This window comes from Schistocerca serialis, chromosome 4 (genome assembly GCF_023864345.2).
Source record: "Schistocerca serialis cubense isolate TAMUIC-IGC-003099 chromosome 4, iqSchSeri2.2, whole genome shotgun sequence".
Classification (NCBI taxonomy): Eukaryota; Metazoa; Arthropoda; class Insecta; order Orthoptera; family Acrididae; genus Schistocerca; species Schistocerca serialis.
The window spans coordinates 802,511,619-802,533,103 of record NC_064641.1 but is presented as its reverse complement, the minus strand read 5'-3'; the positions used below and the strand labels follow the sequence as shown (position 1 = coordinate 802,533,103).

General features: G+C 38.6%; 1 protein-coding gene across 5 annotated transcripts in view; it reads left to right on the top strand.

The window, feature by feature from the left end:
- LOC126473401 (cyclin-dependent kinase 12) overlaps positions 1 to 21,485 on the top strand; it is a 190,018-nt gene that overhangs the window by 56,140 nt on the left and 112,393 nt on the right. For 3 of the 5 annotated variants that reach the window (XM_050100414.1, XM_050100415.1, XM_050100416.1), the window contains exons 11-13: positions 4,151 to 4,565; positions 10,682 to 10,820; positions 13,019 to 13,237. In XM_050100414.1, the coding sequence (XP_049956371.1) occupies positions 4,151 to 4,565; positions 10,682 to 10,820; positions 13,019 to 13,237 (773 nt within the window). Of the gene's footprint in view, positions 1 to 4,150; positions 4,566 to 10,681; positions 10,821 to 13,018; positions 15,349 to 21,485 lie in introns of those variants that run through there. The other 2 variants (XM_050100413.1, XM_050100412.1) reach the window with 1 other exon arrangement.

The following is a 21,485-nucleotide window of genomic DNA, read 5'->3' as shown; positions in this document are numbered from 1 at the left end:
CAGACTTTGTCAGAAAAAGAGAAACACTCACCTTTCATTCACAAAGCAAGCACATCTCATGCTCACATGACCGCCCGAGCTACCAGAGTTGACAGTCATGTGTAAGTGTCTTTTAATTGTCCCTGTCTGCAACTTAATGTGTCATCTTTATGGTAAGTAGCAATTTTTTTTCTGACATTGTTAAATAAGATATTTCATGTTCTGAAATTATAGGAACTATTTTGTACTGTAATGTAATTCATTAGTGAGTACGAAAAGGTTGAAAAATCAGCCAATGAGTCATTGAGTCGAGCCTGTAAACAAGCTTACAGGTAAGTACATTAGTTGTGCTGGCAGGTAGAACATATCTACAGAGCACATTATCTTCATTTTCTTACTTCCGACAATCTCTTGCATAGTTTCTCCATCACATGTAAGAAGTTATTGTTAACAATAAAGAGATTAATATTCACAATAGGAAGCACATCCCCTCTATTTGTAAGACCGATGTTGCAGTTGTTATATACCTGTATCAATGTCCAGTCCAGTAACGAGCACCGAATTCTGTTGGGCTTCCCCCTCCCCACCACCTTCCAATTTTGGCCAGCTGTGAACCGTGTAGGACTTTTAGGCTTCTTTGCCTTTGTTTTTCTTTCTTCCCAGAACCTCTTCATATTTTTCATTCCCTCTTAGTGATTTCACATTTGTGCTATTGGCTTCGCTTTGGAATTCTTCTCATTTTGGATCATCTTTAAGTATAATACTATTTTCTTATGCATCTCTTTTGACCTCTTTTTGTCCAGTTAAAATTGCACTTTAATGATGTGATGTTACTGAAGATTTTTTAACTCAAGCAGTTTTCATCCATTCTTTCTAGGTGTCCATAAAATTTCACATTATTTCCATGATATTTTCAGTATATATGTAGAGCTCCTTGTTTTTCTTATTCTTCCAAGTTCCACCAGTAGTTTTCAGAGGTATGAGAATATCTTGAGAATATTCTTTCGACTGTGCTTTTTTACTTAAAGTAAGACACTCTGAAGCAGTGTCCTTATATAACTGAATTATAGTGACTGCTTTTTGTCCTTGTAGGATCCTGTTTTTTATTGTACATGTTCTGTTTCAGTTTGTAAAGCAAGATTCTTCCTTTGCCTGCTTCTTTATCCAGTCCATTAGTTTGGATCCATTTGCCTAAGTATTTGAAGCCCTCTGTTCGTTTGATCTTCCTATATTGAATTTCCAAATATTCCTTCCATTGTTGTTTGTTTCATATATTCCCTTGTTTCTTAAGAGGCATTGACACCTGCTTTTACTGTGCTTTCATGCGAGATCTCCCATATTCTTTGTGCATCCTTTTGGTTTCAAACTAAATGGGCAAGACTATAACATCTCATTTCCAGATTGTTTCCTTTCTTTCCAAGATGTACACTGAGGTGAGAAAAATCATGGGATAGCGATATGCACGTATACAGATGGTGGTAGTATTGCATACACAAGGTATAAAGGGGCAGTGCATTGGTAGCTCTTATTTGTACTCAGGTGGTTCATGTGAAGTGGTTTCCAATGTCGATTATGACCACATGACAAATTAACGAACAGACTCTGAACACAGAATGGTAGTTGGAGCTAGACGCGTGGGACATTCCATTTGAGAAATCATTAGGAAGTTAAATATTCTGAGATCCACAGTGTCAAGAGTGTGCCAAGAATACCAAATTTCAGGTATTAGCTCTCACTACGAACAATGCAGTGACTAATGGTCTTCACCTAACGAAGGAGAGCAGTTGTATTTTCATAGAGTTATCAGTGCTAATAGACAAGCTTCACTGCATGAAATGACTGCAGAAATCAATATCGGATGTATGACAAACGTATCTGTTAGGACAGTGTGGCCTAATCTGACATTAATGGGCTAAGGCGGCAGACAACCAATGTGAGTGTCTTTGCTAACAGCACATTGCATGCACTGTGTTTCATGGGCTCAGGACCATATCGGTTGGACCCTAGATGGTTGGGTAACTGTGGTGTGGTAAGATGAGCCCTGATTTTGGTTGGGCTGATGATAGGGTTTGAGTGCGTTCCAGACCCCACGAAGCAATGGACCCAAGTTGTCATCAAGACTTTGTGCAAGCTGGTGGTGGCTCCATAATAGTGTGGGTTGTGGTACTCTGGTCCAACTGAACCAATCATTGACTGGAAACAGTTATCTTTGGGTACTTGGAGACATTTGCAGTCATTCATGGACTTCATGTTCCCAAATAATGATGGAATTTTTCTGGGTGACAATACGCCATCCTACCAGGCAATTAGTTTGAACAACTTTCTGGACAATTCAAGCGAATGATTTGACCATCGCCCGACATGATTCTCGTCTAACATTTATGGGACATAATTGAGAGGTCAGCTTTTGCAGAAAATCCTTCATTAGCAACATTTTTGCACTTATAGTTGGCTATATAGGTAGGCATGGCTAAGTAATTCTGCAGGATCCTTCCAGCGACTTGTTGAGTCTATGCCATATCGAGTTGCTGCACTATGCCGGACAAAAGGAGGTCAGATACAATATTAGGAGGTATCCCATGACTTTTGTCATCTTAGTGTATTCTATTTTCTCGTTGTGTGACCCTGTCTTTATTTCAAAAGGCACAGAGATTTTTGCGAAAAATTTAACTTTTGAAATGGTGAACATCAAGGATTGTTTTACAGTTTACCTTGTTTATGTAGCAGTTCTGAATTCCTCTAAAATCATAAATAAAGTTTGCTTGTCAGTGGAATCATATGCTTTCTTGAAGCTGACGAAAATCACTGTTGTATCCTGACCCTTACTTCTTATTGCTCTAGTTCTCAGAATACCCTTGAGGTTTGAATATCTGTTCCTCGCATGACCAGCCTTTTCGGAAACGAGCTTGATATTCTCCAATGAAGTAATCAGGCTGTTCTTCAGTTCTTCTTGGCAGGATTTTGGAGGGTAGTGAAAGAAAGGAGATCCCTCATAATTGTTCATATCTGTTCAGTTGCCTTTCTCAGAGGTGGGGTGTATGAACACACATTTCCAGTCTTATTGTATCTTTTCAGTTTTCTGTATTTCTTCTTTAAGGCAATACACCATCTTCAGTAATGTGTCCTCCGGTCTTCCACATTTCTGCCACAGTACCATCTTCATATGGTGCCTTATTACTTTTGAGCTCCTTGTTTACCTGCTTGGTTTCACGAAGGCTTGATGGTGTGGAATCTGAATTATTGTTGATTGTTTTCCGAGGCTGTTCAAAGTTTAGCAGCACTTTGAGGAAATTTTGCGAAGAACTCACAGTTTTATTTGCCATTGATACCTATGCTACAACCCATTCGCCTGAAATACAGACATGGAGGTTGGTATCCCTGTAGCTCCACTTTGAAGAGTCTATAAAACTCACTGATGTTGCTCCTTTTGAGCTTTTGCTCCACCTTACTTTAATCACGTTTCTTCTTTTCTCCTATTACAATATTGGCTGTTCCGTTCCTTTCATTCCTGAAGTTCGGGCACTGATGACCGCGTAGTTGAGTGCCCCACAAACCAAACATCATCATTCTAGAAGTCCTCCTGTTTTCCGCAGTCTTGTTAAGAGTTCCACCACTTTTAGAATTTTAATATCCTTTCTGAGCTTTGTAGAAAGTGATTTTTGATCCCTGGAGCCATCATTCCTCTTGAAGTGTTGCATAAAAATGAACTCTGCACAAACTTTGTTGGATCAATACAAACTTTGTTGGATCAATACAAACTTTGTTGGATCAATACAAACTTTGTTGGATCAATACAAACTTTGTTGGATCAATACAAACTTTGTTGGATCAATACAAACTTTGTTGGATCAATAGAAATTTTGTTGGATCAATAGAAACTTCGTGTGGCTCTAAATTTACACGTGATACATTGTATACCCTACTACCACACATCTATACTATTTTTATGTACATTATGGTGCAAATTTGCATTTCTTGTCACATAAAGAGCCATTTTGCGTAATAATGTGAGTATTCTGAATTATTATAAAAATCATTGCAATTGATCAGTAAAATTGTGAAATTTGCTATGGACTAAATATAGCATGCATTTTGTCATTTTGTTTGATAAAGGTAACTAATGAACAGTTTGATTATAAGTTAAAACCGTTTTTGTTTCCTCCGATTGCAGTTCTTCAAAGGCGTTGAAGAAAGAAGCTGCCGTCTTTTCATCACGTGGTGTAGAAGATGCTTACAACCAGGCAGTGTTTTCTACAGCAATGGCAATGTCTGCTGCAGGGAATACATCTCCATATCTGCAGAATGTCTCAGGGCCTAATAGCCCCTTAGTTGGACGACCTATACCTCGTCTTGGTGGTGGAATTGGAGAATCCTCATTAACACCACCTCCAAATTCAAATATGGCAGCACTTGGGTGTATGTCATCTAATCACTCAGAAGGTTCTCATACTCCTCAGGCAATTGATGACCACCCCAGTATGGAAACAATGTCCCTTCAAAAACAGCTGTCAGTGCTGTCACATGCATTGGTTAATAAACTGCCAGTACATGTTGGGCAGCTGTTGTCTCTCCATGCAGAGAAAGAGGTAAGTTCAGAGCATTTTTTATGCCAATTTGCAGTAATCTTTTACTATAAGTAATTTTCTTGACATAAGTGCAGAATGGTTTGTTGCAGCCTGTTGCATCTAGCAAAATAAGGAAGTGATATTTTCTGTGTTGAAACCTGGAGCCATTTGTAGTTATTGTTTCTGGCTACTCCTATTCTTGTAAACTCACCACTCTGAAAAAAGTGCAGTTAGATGTCACTGTTTTGCTGCGGACTGTGCTTCTAGTGGCACATTAAGGTACACAATATTGGCAGTAAGTTACAATGGCGTGTTTGCAAGATATTAAAGTCTCCTGCGGCTAGCAAGTCCCAATATCTGTTCCCAATTGAACATGTGTGGAACCAGCCCAGACGTCAACTCCATCGCGATACCACTAAGATATCAAGGACTAATTAACAATTATGGGCCAGCTTGACTCAGGATATGATAAATCAATTTTATGACACCCTTCCCAACCGAATCATACTGATGAATGGGTTCATACTGCCAAGTTGTCAGTTTGACTTCATTTTGTAATCATTGCAATGACACCGCTCCCCCTCTCAGCTTGTGAAATCTTGTTTCATTTTCTGCTCCCCTTCTGGGTGCCTCACTTTTTTTTGTCAGGCAGTAGATGTCACAATAGAACACACAGTTACCTGGCTGTTTTCACAGTAACTTGGCTGTTATCACAGTAATTATCCTAAACAGTATCCAGGAAACAAATAGTTTTCTGCAAAATCTGCCACTACTTCATCAGGTTTTAGATCTCCTTTCAATACTATCAGGTATTGAGAAAGTGATATTCTGGCACAAAATGATGGCCTGGAAAATACACAATTCTTTCTGGAAATTTTTCAACAAAATCTTCACTTGACAGTTGCTGTACATTTAGTATAGCTTGATCAGTGCTTCCCTCAGGATATGCATCCCCATGCACTGAAGAAACATATGTTTCTACTTTTGCCTTTCTGTGTGTGTGTGTGTGTGTGTGTGTGTGTGTGTGTGTGTGTGTGTGTGTGTTGCAGCATGCAGTCTTTTGGGTCTCTACTGCAGGCTGTGCAATCCACAAACAGATTTGTGCTTTCCTTGGGCGATATTAGCAGATAGCATCAGTTTTATATTTCTGTGAGCAATGCACACACAAACTGAATGCATTCCAGCAGAACAAACAATGAGACATCATTTTGTTTTTAAGTCACGAATAAATAAATAAGTAAATCTGATCTCTGCATCAGACTTGATATGCGCAACAAACAGTTACTTTAAATTGAGCAAGAATAATTTCTTCTACTTTTTAATTTTTTTGGCATCAATTCTTAAAGGTACACAATTCTTCATGCCAGGCCAAAGTTAGTAAAAAAAACTGATTGCACTGTTTTTTATTTCCTGAGAAAAAGCACTGCCTGTCTTATCCTTTGGTATTGACTGAAACAATCTGCCCACTCACCATTTTTATCACTTGATTCATTTTACATGTTGCGTAGGTTTCTGAATCTCATACCTCACTTTCTTAACCTTCAGTGGTGACGCCCAAAACAAGTTAAGCATTAACGTTTCTGTATCAGCATTCATTTTGACATCTTCATCTTCCTTGTCAGATGAAGATGATTGTGAAACATGCACCAATGAAACATGCACCAACTTTATGTTCAGTTTTTTGTGACACAGTGTGCAAAACTTTAAGCTAAAGGCAACAGTATCGGAAAACTTATCAGCTGCAGTGGTTTTCCAGCCTCAAACCTTATTGAACATGTGTGGTAGCTGTGGCCTTCAATCCGAAAACTCGATTGACTGGTTTGCTGCACTTCTTGATGCTACTCTGTTCAGTGCAATTCTTCGAATAACTAATGCAAGTTACGTTGTACTGAATTTGCTTCCTGTATTCATCTCTTGGTGTCCCTCTACAGTTTATAGGTTCAACACTTCGTTCCAATAATAAATTGGTGATCCCTTGCTGTCTCAGAATGTGTCGAATCAACTGATCCCTGCTTCTAGTCAGATTTTGCCTCAAATTTGTCTCCCCCCCCCCCCCCCCCCAATTCAGTTGAGCACCTCCTGATTAGTTATGTAATCTACCATTTAGTTGTCAGCATTCTTCTGTAGCACGACATTTCAAAAGCTTCTGTTTTCGTTTTGTATGAACTGTGTATTGTCCATGTTTGTCTTTCATACATGGCTGCATTCTGCCAAATACTTTCAGAAAAGCCTTCCTAACACTTAAATCTATTATTGATGTCAACAAATTTCTTTTCTTCAGAAAAGCTTTTCTTGCTATTGCCACTCTATACATTTTGTATCCTCTCTACTTCAGCCATTAACAGTTTTTTGCTGCCTGAATAACAAAACTCATCCACTCCTTTAAGTCTCTCATTCCCCAATCTAACTCCCCCAGCATCACCTGATTTAATTCGATTGCTTTCCAATATTCCAGTTTTGCTTTTGCTGATGTTCATCTGATGTGCTTCTCTCAGGACACCTTCCATTCCATTCAACTGATCTTCCAAGTCTTTGACAGAATTACATTGTCATCAGCGAGATTTTTCTATGGCTTTTCAATGCACAGATAGAATAACTTCAGTTATAGGCTACAACCCTGTCTCATACCCTTCTAAAACAGTTTCCCTTTCATGTCCCTTGACTGACATCTGGTTTCTCTATATACAAGTTGCAAATAGCCTTTTGGAATCGAGCCCCTCTTCCCTCTTGGAGGGCAGCAGCTTACATCAGAACTGATGTGTTGTCATAGGGATTGCCGATCTCTTCTGTCGTCGTAAGGATCACAGTCGAAATCCATGATGGACTAGGATTAGTCGCTTCACATATTTCAGAATAAGAGAAGAAAAGAATGTGTGACAAACAACACAAAGCTATCGGGAATGGCTACTGCGCGATAGCTTGTTGAGATTAGCAGAGTATGGTTAACGACGTAGTTCAGGCCTGATCACTAGCGGTATTCGATGCAAACACAGTTCAAAACATCCTCCACCTAATTTGTCATGTTAAAACTGTCCGCCTTATACCATCTTTTGAGCTTTAGTTAGCAAGCAAATGTATGTATTTCTTAGTTATAAAATTCTAGGTCCCATGGCTGATTAGTTCTCTCTTAAATAAATCGTGCAGCCGCTCACAATTGGCATGACATTAGATCATTGAGCACATTGGGTTGCCTATACTACTTGTACCTGTCCACAGCCGATATGATGGGTACCTGTGCACCATGAGGCTGCGTTGGATCTGCTTTTTATATAATGTGTAGAAGTTCAAGAAGAAATCTTAATTTAAATTCCTTAAATGAAACACACCAGTGACAGCCAGTGATTTAACCACTTTTAAAGTAAATTGTTCCCCTAAATCTCAGAATGCATTGGAGTCTTTCCATTGCCATCAACATCCTTTTCACCTTGGAGGCTATTAGTGACAATGTATATGATTGTTTGGGGTATGAGGGTTGCAAGCTGAAGACTGATGCTGTTAACTCATAGTGTATACTTGTTGAAAGGAAAGTTAAAGCAGGGTGGAAGTCGTAGGTAGTGTGTATCTTGTGGCGCACCAAATAAAATTAAGAGTGCTCATGCACAACAGACCTACTGTGAAGTGTCGAACGATAATGTTGATGAGATATAACGTTTTAACCTACCATCCAGTGGTGGAGCAAAAGGGGAAGGGGGAGGGGTTAAGGGGGTCTATCATCCCGTGGGTGTCACTTGCAGAAGGGCGCCAAATGATCTCCACAAGATTTTTCAGAAAATATGTTGTTATTAGAGTAAATTCTGTATATTATATCACAGTTATGTGTTTCTGGAGAGGGCACAGTAAAGAGTGTTGTACACCAGGTGCTGTGAGGGGATGGCAGTGAAGTGTTGCCCCCCCGGGCACCAATTTGGGGGGGGGGGGGCAGTTATGTTTGCTACACCATTGGTACCATCCTTTCAGACAAATGACACTTTGCCACAGAGATTCTGTAATTTTGTTGTTATTGATGAGACCAAGCTTTCAGACATTGTGATTTGAGTTGATAGTCTGGGCTCATTAACACTTTGTGACCTTTACCTTTTGTTGTGTCCATGATGTGGAATCCCTAGCATTTTCAGTCTTTCATTATCATAATTATGTTTGCAAAAATATAAAGATCTTGGGGGAAAATTCTTCTTCGAAATAAAAGCAAAATCAACAATATTTGTTCTAAGTACTGCGTGCAGACTTCATTTAAATTTGGCTGAAAATTTCAAATTTAGAAAGCCTATGCAAGAACTTAATTGCTGCATTGTCAGGTAAAAGTATAACTTCCAAGAGAATAAATGTATGTTGTGTTCATTTTTCAGCTTTTCAATTGCCTGTTTAGTTGAATAATGCTAACTACATATAATGAAAGGTATTCTACCCTCTGCTGAGAGGGTGAGGCTACTGGAAAGACGCAACAAAGGTCCATATATGCTAGGTTTTCGAAAATAATTGTATGTATAAATATTAAAAACTATTAATTCGGTATGAGAGGGCAGTAAAAGACTGACAAATGTGTTGTATACTGAATACAAGTAGAATCTAAAACTTTGAAGAAAAAAAAAGAAAAGAAAAGCCTGGCAATGGGAATGATCAGAGTGTAGGATAGTTGTAATATTGTTTTGGTCCTAAGTTTTAAAGAGTCACTCTGCCAATAGAGGAAGAATAGCAATTTCTGCTCAACACATCTCAGAAATTGAATGGGAATTGAAGTAATGTTCCAGCTACCAATACTTTTCAAGGGTAGTCATTGAACAAAATACCCTAATTTTGTTTTCAGAAGGGAAATCTGGTGTTGCAAGACAGTGAAGTTTGTAAGAGTGATTTCTAATGGGCTGCTTCTTAAAGAAGCCACACGAGTGCGCACCAGTGGGCTTCAGTATATATGTATAAAGGATATTGCTGGCATGAGCTGATCCCTTGCTTGCCCAATATGATAAAAAGCTAGTGGTACAAAGATAAAGGAATTTGTACAAAAGTTGGTGGGTAGTACTTCATACGTGGAAATTATTCTTGAGAAATATGTTGGAAGGAGTGAGATTTATTGTGAAATATTTTCTGCTTTTAGCTTTCACTTCATTGTACAGGGTGCGGTAAATAAAAGTGGCCTGGGGAACAGTTGCAGGGTACAAGCAAACATAGCAGAGGAAAGGAAAAACAGCCCTAATCTGACTATAGCAGATTTTGAAAGAGGCCACCATTCATCTCTTGGCACTTTTGTGCCCTCGTCAGCAGGCGGATTCAAGCTGGAGTGCTGCAATTGCTGCAGTCTCATCCTTGTTGAGATATACCTTAGATGTGCGGGCTCCCCACATACACTAATCAACACTTATCAGGTGACCTGAGTGGTTAGCTAGAGCTGCAACGAGAGTGACTTCTGTTAACAAATCTCTTGAGCGTGAAGATTGTGTTAATGTTCTCCAGGGTTCATCTAGTTATATGGGCAATTGCCCCATCCTCTTGGAAATAACAGGGTGTGGTTATATGCATACATTCACACACAATCATATCGATTCATCTGGGCCACTTTTATTTGCCCTATCCTGGATATAGAGGGACAAGTTCGTGACAAAATTTCAGAGAAATTTAGAGAACATCATGTCACATAAGGTACACAAATAGAAATTCAAGGATATTAACAACAAATAAAATAGCAGGCAGTTAATCACAGGCAGGTTGTGTGTGTGTGTGTGGGGGGGGGGGGAGGGTGAGGGGGGGGGGGGTGGTATTTAAAATTATTTTGCGCAACCACTGGAAATTTGAAGGTGAAGCGAGTACGTGCATCATTATCAGCAAGCAAGGCAAAACAGTACAGCCCCTACTTCTCTGTTACGTCAGTGTTAAGATAATATGTGTAAAAAGGAGACATATCTAAACTGGTTGTCAGTGGAAGCAATGAGTAACACCAGTTTTATGTGCCCAAATTGTTGCCTTAGGTAATACAACTTTTTTCCTAAATGGCCTTTCTGTTAGCGAGGTATTAAAGTTCCATCACATATTCTTCAAGACACACATAATTGCATTATAATTTGTACTTTTGATTCGTAGAAATGTAGCAGTTGTTTTAGAAAGAAAAATTTGTAACTGTTTGACTGAGAATATGTACTTTGCAGTCTGATCCACAGTCACAACAGCTGATCCAGAAACTTCACATGGAGCTGAGGGGAGCTGTTGGTGGTAAATACAATAGTCAAGCGTTCCAGATCAGTTCTATGAGGCTGGATCCAAAACAGCTAGTATTTAATCCACCAGGTAAGTGCATATATTCTGCTGGTGTAAGCATTCATAAAACTGATCAAATATAGTGTCACAAAAGGTGATATAAACATACTTTGGATTTACTATGAAGAGCCAGAGCATTATGGCCACTGAGCAACTATCGATTTAAACACGTCCAGGTGATAGCAGCATCACCTGGTGTGGAATGACTGTTAGTCAGACACACACGTAATGCATGTAATATCAGTGAGCATGCTGTCCATGTGTAGAATGGAGGTGGCACACAATCTATCTGTTTGACTGAGGGCAGATTGCGATGGCCCAGTCGCACGAATGTCTGCTGTTCTAGGAGTGCTGCAGTGAATGTCTTCAAAACATGCAAAAACCAAGGTGAAACCATGTTCTGACATTGTGGGGTTACGCGGCCAACTTTTCTTTACAGATGTCGGACATTATAGGCGAGGCAGACTGGTAGAACAGGACACGTGGTGAACTGTGGTGGAAGTAACATCAGACTTTAATGCTGGGCAGAATACAAGTGTGCCAGAACACACAGTGCACCGAACACTCCTAACAATGGGCCTCCACAGCTGACAAGTCTTTCATCTTCCAATGTTAATACCACGACTTCGCCAACTAGGACGGAAATGGGCACGTGACCATCAGCACTGGATGTTTGCGCAGTGGCAGTGTGTTGCATGGTCTTATGAATCCTGATACCTTCTTCAATGCACCGATGGGAGGGCGCGAATCTGTCTTGTTCCAGGGGAACAGCTCCTTGACATGTGTACTGCGGAACAGGGACAAGCTGGTGGTGGCTCCTTTATGCTTTGGGACAATTCACGTGGGCATACATGGGTCCAGTAGAGCTCGCACAAGGCATAATGAAGGCCAAGGAGTATTGTACACTGGTTGGAGACTACGTACACTGCTTCATGACAATCATGTTTCCTGATGGCAGTGGCATTTTTCAGCTAGATAATGCACCATGTTACAAGGCCAGAAGTGTGATGGAGTGGTTCGAGGAACACAGTGGTGATTTCCAATTGTTTTGCTGGTCCCCCAACTCGCCAGATCTGAATCCGAACGAACGCATCTGGGATATCATTGCACATGGCATCAGAGCTCGTCTCCTTCCCCCCCCCCCCTAAAATTTACGGAAATTAGGTGACTTGCGTGTGCAGATGTGGTGCCAATTCCCTCCAGTGACCTACCAAGGCCTCATTGCTTCCATGCCACGATACGTTGTTACTGTTATCCGCGCCAAAGGTGGACATACCGGCTATTAGGTAAGTGGTTATAATGTTCTGGCTGACAAGTGTAGATTTCATTTTGTGGTATACATTCAGCGTTAGTTCTGTAGTATGCTTTATTAGGTGAGATGTTAGGAAAGTTAAAAGATATATTAGAAGTACACTTCAGTGTAAAGTATTTTAATTGAGACAAATATTTTTGGTCCATAACAAATTACTTATTGAAATTTTTTACTTAGTTAAACTTTCTATCTCGCATGCAGTTACTGCTGCAAAATTGTGTTGGTCATAATAGTTAAGAGATATATGGCACACACAAATTTGACTGTTCTGTAACAGTTTGTGACTTGTCAGATAAACAATGTTACATCCACGACATCTTTCTTTAAATATGGAAACTACTTTCTTCTTTGTTCTTGTTCAGTATCTTATTTGATCTGGATTTTTTCCCTCTGCATACAACTTTCAGAAGAATGATATCATTGTAGATTTGGCCTACCATGACTGGGAATATTAATTGACACATACAAATAATATTAACCAGTCACTGTTCGTATTTTTCGTGTGTTCGAGATACTTAACTTAGTGTTAATTTGTAATGGTTCTGCAGCACCCCACGAAGCCACAAAGCTTGTTTTGTAGAAAATTGTTCATTTTCAGTAAAATCATCTGGCTGCAAATTGAAGAAAATATGAACCTACTGAATTATTTATTTATTGGAAGAGTGCCATTCGATATATACCAGGAAGATAAAATTTTGGGTTTAGCAAATCCAATTTTCTCTTTTGAAGCTGTTCTTAAGAAATTTGTTAGCCCATTGTAAGAAATATGTTGTAATCGGAAGGGGAGGGGGGAAGAGTTTACTTTCAACTGTAGTTTCACTTTTGCTAGCATGTACTTCTGATTCAAAATGTCTGCTATGCACAAGAAAGGAAACACTCACATTTTTGTGTTCCAAGATTTTTTCTTCTTTTCCAGGTGGAAACTTGTGGTCAGTGGGTGGAAAGGCAGACGGCAGTTTCGATGCACATGCTGTTTATGCTGGTGATAACGCTGTTAGTAGTGGCAGTCGAAATTGGGGTGGTGTGACACCCCTTGCTACTGAAGGTGTCCGCACTGCATTAGCAACTTTGTTTAGTCGTCATGGGTTGTCAGGTGCTGCTGGAATACTCATGAAATCTATGGCCAAGGACTCAGGTACAGTACCCCCTCAGTCTCGAACATTTCATCCAGGTTTTAGTGAGTCAGAACAGGGTCATCCCATCGCTACAACGTACAGTGCAGATATAAGTGGTGATACAGGTAACCTTCATACAGACAGTTTGCGAAATGTGGGTTCAAATGTTCCTGGGAGAGGTAGAAGTCGTGGAGGTAGGGGTATGTATCGTGGTGGGCCCAGAGGGTCAGTAATTCGTAGCCCTCAAGACTCCCACACTCCTGTATTTACAACGCCGCCGCCACCTTTACACAGGCCTCCTCTGCCCTGGGGTACAGGTCGAGGAGCACCTTTCCCTTGGAGAGGACCACATCCAGGAAGATAGTATCGGAGAAATTCCCGAGTGGTTCTTGGGGTAAAAGCTCGGACATATCAGGTTTTCTGTACTTGAAATGTGTGGAATTCACTGACATAGAAGATATTACATAGCTATTTTTATCAGATGGTGATGCTAATGCTCATTTTTCATTAATTCCTTGGTGCTATCAGTATTTTATGTGGAGTCTCTGACTTCCCTTTTGTATTGCAGGAATGTGTGGTATGTAGCACATTGTCTGGTTAAGATTTGCCATAATTCAGTTTCATTAATATTATTCTTACCCATCACAGAAACGTAGAATGGTAATCATACCCTGGAAACAAAGGCTGTGTTTGTTAGTGTACTAGTACAAATATGATTTGTAGTTTTCATCAGATGTGTAATGTCTCATCTTCCAGTCACCATTCACAACACTGAAGGTGTGGCTTCATAGAATACATTGGAAAGCTTATTAAAACCCAGAACTTACATTGTGATAAACAGTGTCACATCATTGAAATGTATATTTTGTGATTATTGTTCAAATATAGTGAATTGATTCGTAGAGCAGTTGGCATTGCTAATATTTTTGTTCCATTTTGATCATCACTAGTGTCGCCGTGCCTTACTTTTTCTTTATGATTTTAAATCGTGAAAGTGACATGTTATCACACTTGCCCTTCAGTTGCTCGAAGGCTAGCATTACTCCTGAATATGATAAGTGTACTTAGTTTCTGCTATATAACATGCATCTTTATTTATGGCCGATGTTTGATCTTTTATTATAATTTCTTGTTTACATTGAATTGTCTCAGCTTTTCTTGGGTACAGGAAGTAGCAGTGAGTACTTCTTCCTCTGTCATATTTTTTAGTAGTCTGTTCAAAAAAACAGAGGGAGAGCTATGCTGCAATACACTTTCTATGTTAGCTGGAAAGTTCATGTTTGTTTTATTGTTATTTTCATAATGGTAATGGAGTTTGTGCTAAGCATTCTCTGTAGCGAACTGAATGTTTTATATGGTTGTGGCCACATACAATAGTCCAGTCCCTGCCTTTGGTGGTCTACAAATGACGATTGATGTAGTTGAGGTTCATGATACTGAATCATGTAAGTTAAAAATATTGCTCTTTCAGATCTGTCAAACAGTCTTTGGATACATATTGTTTGGCAACAAGAGCATTATTCTTATTTGTCTACCAAAGATGAACTGTTGTGTTGATTCACTATATAGTGTGTATACAAGTTGCTGATGTGTAAATATATTGTCAGGTGATTATACATCTGATATTTGTCAGCAGATTGTGGACTTAATCTGGTACCAACAGATTTGTACAGTGTACACATTAAGAAAGTTGTTTAATATTATATGTTATATGTTTCTCTTCCTTTTATACCTTTTTTAATGATATGCTTAATTTTTTAAGCAAATCATAGATGTAAAGTGTATATATCATATTGAATGTGACAGTAAGTCATAAATGCATTCCAGTTAAAATTTTGAGAAATGCTGTTTGTGCCTTGTGCAACATTTTTGAGAAATATTCGAATACTGGATATAAGTGAGCGATAAAAATAAACTATTATTTATTTCATCAAGGCTCAGTAAATGTTGCCTTGTTGCTTTGTAATATAAAATTTAATAAATAAATACAATTTAATGTTCTGTATAGTACAAATCCAATGTTGTTATTTGTATAGTAGGCATAGCAGTGTTTTTGTTGAATTTACTGCATGTTTGTGTTGCCCTGTAAACCCTGTTCCTTGTTAATAAAGGTTTCATTTCCATTTTTAAACATGTTTTGTCAGTGCGTATGCTTGATTAGTTTTTATAGAGAAGAAAAGAGAGTCTGACTAATGTGTCCATTTTGATATTTGCCAAAAATGGAAAGGAAATCTAATTATCATTGTTAGGCTACTGTGATTTTGATCTTCCACTTGAGTGGTGGTGATGCAAGAGGTCAATGGTGTCATTGATGTGTTTTGCGTAAGTACTGAAGAATCAGTAGTTATTGACTACCACTGGCAAACAGCATTGCTTGCACTCCCCCCTCCTCCTTGCAAAAAAATTGTCTTAAGTTTTTAAACTCCTCCCCCCCCCCCCCCCCCCCCAAAATAAATAAATTGAGTGAATATCCCTAATGTGTGCTGCAGAATTCCTGCTTTCTCATAAAAAGCTTTATTATATTTCAGATTTCTTCCACAGTAGGGATGGCATTTGATTGTGTAATATGCAGGTGTGAGCTTGGGAATGTAGTGTGTATCTCAGTTACATAAATGATGATGTAATATATTAAACAAGTAACACAGTTCTTTACATTGTGTATGAAATGAATAGGATTCTATTTTATCCACAGGAAAATAATTTGGCCAGTTGTTGGCAAACTATATCAAATCTCAACAGTGATTTTATAATGTATATTTGGTACTGTATTTATTTGTTTTTTAAATGTGGAGAAGAAATATTTGTTTGTTTTTTAACAAACAACTTTTCCATCAAACCGTTCATACTTTGCGTATAGTTAGTAATTCTTTCTCTGTCAGCAGTACTTGCGCTATTCATCTTCTGTCACTGACATTTCATTCTAAAACTAGGAGAAAGTATTATGCACCTGCGGAATAAAATTAAACCATGAGAGGAAGGTTTGTAAATCGCGTAATGTTTCACTTAAATAATCAGAACTCTATTACCAACAGGAACATAATGTTTGAATAACTTAGCTCATAACTGTGTTGGTACCAGATACAATCCAAGCATAGTGCAAAATTTTCACTAGCAGTGCTAGCCATGGTACAATTGGATGCCTTTCTTGTGTACTTTTCTTCAAATGTAGGCAGTTTTTCGTATATTGTGATCATACAGTAATTTTTCAAAAATCATTGCCATTTGCCTTTTTTTACATTGTTGGTGCATTTCTGCTTTTGTAGTTATGTTCAGAAGATGGTGGGAGGGCCTCACCTTGCAAAAAGTTTTGTTTGAACAACTTCAGTTTTATCAGTAATGGGAGAAACGGCTTGAGTGGGGATGAGTGTGTCAGTTTTACACAGAGCAAGTCTTATTTCAATATATGGATGGCCATGATGACTCATCATTTTTATTCAAGTGATGAGTACACATCGAGAATTATGAAAGGCAACTTCTTGGTGGATTGGTGTTTTGTAGACATGAATTACATCCCATTTATTGACAAATTTATGCCAGCAATTCACACACAATAATTTTTGTGTGTCCCAATGTTTAATGTCAAAAATGATGTGGGCATTTTTCAGTGAATTACTTGCAGCGATAGCGATTTCAAAATATGACAGTGGAACTGATCACATTTTGTTACTTGCGTTGAGTTAGTGTGTAGATTTCAAGTACACTGCTGACTAGAAAAAAGGCAGTATCCAGAGAACTTGGTCAGTTGTCAATGTAGGCATTATTGGGAGGTATGTACATGATTTAGATTACAATCCTTTGCGACAGGTAGAATGGCCACCAGAGTGCATTACTGTTGTTACCAGGTGTGTTAGGATACATAAGGGGAGTGAACATCGATAGATACTGAGTGCCGCTGTGAAAGATATGAATATGCCATGTACTCATTGGAGACCTTCAGTGAGGACGAGTGTGTCAATTTTACAGGGAGCAGTTCTTTCTTCAAAATATTGGTTGGCCATGATGGCTCATCCTTTTTATTAAAGTGAAAACTGAGCGGAGTTGGAAAGGTGTCTCATCGTAGGTATCTGTTTGGCCAGCTGATTGAAATGTGCAATATCCAGATTTATGGAGCATTCTGAAGTGACAGTGACCCACTGTAGGACTGCATGGGACCGTTGTAACACTCATACTGCTTGTCGACCACGTCTAACCACCACAAGTGAGGTTTGCTATATTTTGCATCAAGCCCATCGTAACTTGTACACGTAAGTGCGTGTCATCCAAGAACTAATAATGGTCTCCCTACAACATTCTGTGTTGTCCCACATCATTGGTTGGAGACTAGCAGCAGCCGAGCTAGTGAATTCCATCCATGTATATGCTGCCGTTAACATCACAATAGAAACAACAGCATTTGGAATGGTACCAGAACTGGAAAGCATGAACTGCTTATGGATGGCATAGCATTGTGTTCAGTGATGAATCATGTTTCTGTACTACCCCAGATGTCCATTATCGACAAGTACAGTGTGGGGAGCTGTTGGGTACGACTTAAGGTCAAGGCCGGTAAGACAGCACAGTAGCGTATCACAGACATTATGCATCCTGGTGGATTACCTGTCATGTGACAGCATTGTAGTGTCATTTTTCAACAAGGCGATGTTCATCCACATGTTGCACCTGTGTCTATGAATTTTCTGCATGATGTTGATTTACTCTTGTGGTCATGAGATCCCTAGATGTGTTCCAGAAAGAACATGTGTGGGACCAGATCAGACACCAACTCTGCCCCAGTATCAATACATGATTCAGGATATCAAGAGTCAGTTATAACAGTTGTAGTCCAGCTTTCCTCAGGAGAATATACAATGGTTTATGACACACTTCCTGCATTTGGGCCAGAGGGAGTGGAGCCAGTTTCTTTGTAAATTTGTCTCAATGTTGTAATCATGAAGTGTCATTTGGTTTCCTCCTCTCCTTCTGGATACTTTCTGACCCCCCCCCCCCCCCCTTTCCCGTACACTCCCTCCCCCCTTCCCCCCAAGGCAGTGTATGATGATGACTTCTAAGTAAATGTACACTAAATATTTTTCAATATAAATGAAACTGCATTTTTTTTTTCAATTCATTTCACTCTGTTTGCTCTCTGAAATTGTTTTTAATTATATGCACTTCAGAAGTTGGTGTGGCATAATATCTTAGCAGCAGGTTGTAACATAATGAAGTTCTTACAAAAAAATTATTTCTGCTGTGTAAAGATTGTAGATCTGATGTCTTCACAGCCAAGGTAATGCTATAGTAATTTTGAATTGGAAACATTGTCGAGGCATAGTAAGAAAGAAATCTATACATCAATAATTGAGTGCCTTTTAAAGCTGCCATTACCATATTACCAAAGGCTATATATGCAATACCAAGTCAACACCTGCATCCAAAGGGAGTTGACTAATTTTCAGATCCTGAAGAATTTTACAAACAAGATTATAAAAACGAAGATTGGTAGAATTTGTCAGGTTAGCAACAGAGATGTAAGAAACTAAGAATGAAGTAAACGTGACAGAAAGATGACGACAAGGATCCCTCCTCTCTCTCTCTCTCTCTCTCTCTCTCTCTCTCTCTCACACACACATACACACACACACACACACACACACACACACACACACACACACACACACACACACACAAGTTCACTTTCTTGGATTCCTCTGTGTTAGATGTCGCAGCCCAGCAAGAAAAGTGATGCAGGTTGAAGAACGGCATATTTAGTTTATGTCACTGAAAAATGTGTCTCACAGTGTGCACAAAAAATGTGATAGAATTTACTTCCAACAATACTTATCTGAAATTCAAAGGGAGCTTGCATTATTTCAGTATAAGTTTCATAGAATTAATTCTTTAAATCGAGTTTTCTCTGTACTGAAATTTTGAATTGTGTCACTGTTCTTGCTGGGCTATGATATAATGTTTTATTCTTTTGGATCTCATTGTTTCGTGGTTTTTATTTAGTAACTTTTGGACTTGATATTTCGCCTCTGACTCTGCATACTGGACAGTTGTGACTGAATATTCTGAAGTTTCCTTTCCTCCATCTCCTAATCCTTAAACCTGTTGATTTATATTCCTTGTGTATGACAGTGATGTTCTTCATTTTAGTAAATTATGTGTGTAATAGTTTGATGTAAAAGTTCAAGTGATATACACACCAAACCAGTAAAGCAATGGCTTAGCTTTTATACTCCATCTTTGTGTAAAAGTTCAGCTGACCTATCATGAATTTTAATCCTTTATAATACTCGAAAGTGGAGGCTAAAACAAGATGTGAGAAGTGCAACACAGGTGAATGAGACATGTGAAGGGTGTCATGAATTTTATCACTTTACAACACTCAAGATGGGAGATAAGACAAGATGTGAGAAATGCAGTACGGGTTAATGAGACATGAGAAAGGTAGCTAAAGCAGAAAATATCAAAAGTCTCAGCTAAGCCTTTATGATTTTCCATGAGCCATATTTCCATCTCTTCACAGATGTGCACTCTTGAGGTACGGGCACTAACTGAATTCTAGTGGATTCTTTCACTTATCTCAAAATGAAAAATCACAAACCATAAACCTGGAAAGTAAGAGGGCTAAGTCAATGGCACAGAAACGTCATTTCTGCTGTTGTATGGTTGTGCAACGAGTAAGATCGATTGTATGAATATTTAGATTTAACACGTTGATGTGATAATGAAAAATGCGGGGTGTAATACAAACATTAGTTTGAGAAAAGACACCTACTCTATATGGCCATTCCAATCTGAGCTGCCAGAGATGATGGTGTGTGTGATGTCTCCTTGCTTGTGTGAATGAATGCATGGATGTTTTCTTTTCTGAAGAAGGCTTTGGCTGAAAACTAAATTTTAACAGTCTATTCGTTACGTCTGTCTGTAACTCAAAGTGTCCTCTTTACAGTGAGTAGCAATCTATTCTTTTCTTTATACTGTTGATATTCCAACCTGAAGTTTCCATTATTCAAATACTATTAAACTACTGTGTAGTAGATCTACTGATGGGGCTGTAATGTTTGCTCCTTGTTTATGTGCCTATGTACTATTCTATGCTTCTTCTATATTGAATATGTCTGTGATGAGCACCATCAAATTCGATCCATAGCTTTTAAGTCTTAGTTTAAAGCTTTGGACTCTTTGTGATGGTTTTGTCTTATTATCTTTTGTAAGTATTATTTGATAATTCTGCTTGGTTTACTGTTTGAGTATATGAGAGATCAAACTTCTTGATTAATTCTGTGAAGAACTAAAAAGCGATTCCCATTTTAGTGATTTTACTGTATCTCATATTTTTAATTGTTACTACAAAATGCTGGAATGTGTTTGCCGTTTCTCCTGCTGGGATAAATAGTCTTTCATCTCAGTTTATTTCTTCACTACAGTCATCCTTGTCTAATGAGCGACAGTGTAGTATGTTTTACATGTGCACATTTCTTTGACTTTCCTCCCTTTCCCTCAGCAGTATATGTAGTCAGTGAAACAGCTTAGTAAGAAATTTCCACAGAAATAAAGTTAATGTAATGTATTGTAAAAGGTAAAGTAATGAGTCTTTGTGTTCACTGGATTTCCTCCTTATTAGTTTGTTATGCTCTGAAAGGTAAAATGAGTTGTTGGGTTCACTGTACCTCCTTCACCATTTGTACATCTACAAGAAAAGTGCTTATTGTTAAGTTTTCAGTTGGAGAACTATGTCAAGCAGCCATTCATATTGCTTCTCCCAAAAATGTTTAAAACACTATAAATATGGATCAGGTGAACGATAATGCCCATTAGTCAACATGTCTTATTTTGCAGGGAAAGACCCTAAGGGTTCTAGATGGAGATGGTAATTACTGAAGTCAGTAGACTATTACAAACTAGTGGCAGTTCACGATTATGCTAAATCTGTAAAATACTTGTGTTTGTCTGTTTGTCATTAGACACACTAATCTGCAGAACTACTAGATGAGTTTTCATGGGGTTTTTGCAGGTAACCTGAGCATAGTTTGAAGCACTGGATAGGCTTTACTTCACCAAAAGTTGATCATTTAAGAAAGAAAAGATAACATGATTTAAAGTTTTAGTAAAAGTTCCTTGTCTGTCTGTCTGTCTGAACATGCTAATCTCCAAAACGACTGAGACGGGTTTTTAGGGGGTTTTCACTGGCACTTTCAGTGTAGCTAGGGGCACCGTATAGGCTATATTTCATCAAAAGCAGATCACGGGTAAAAAGGTATTCATACATATTATAAAAATGTA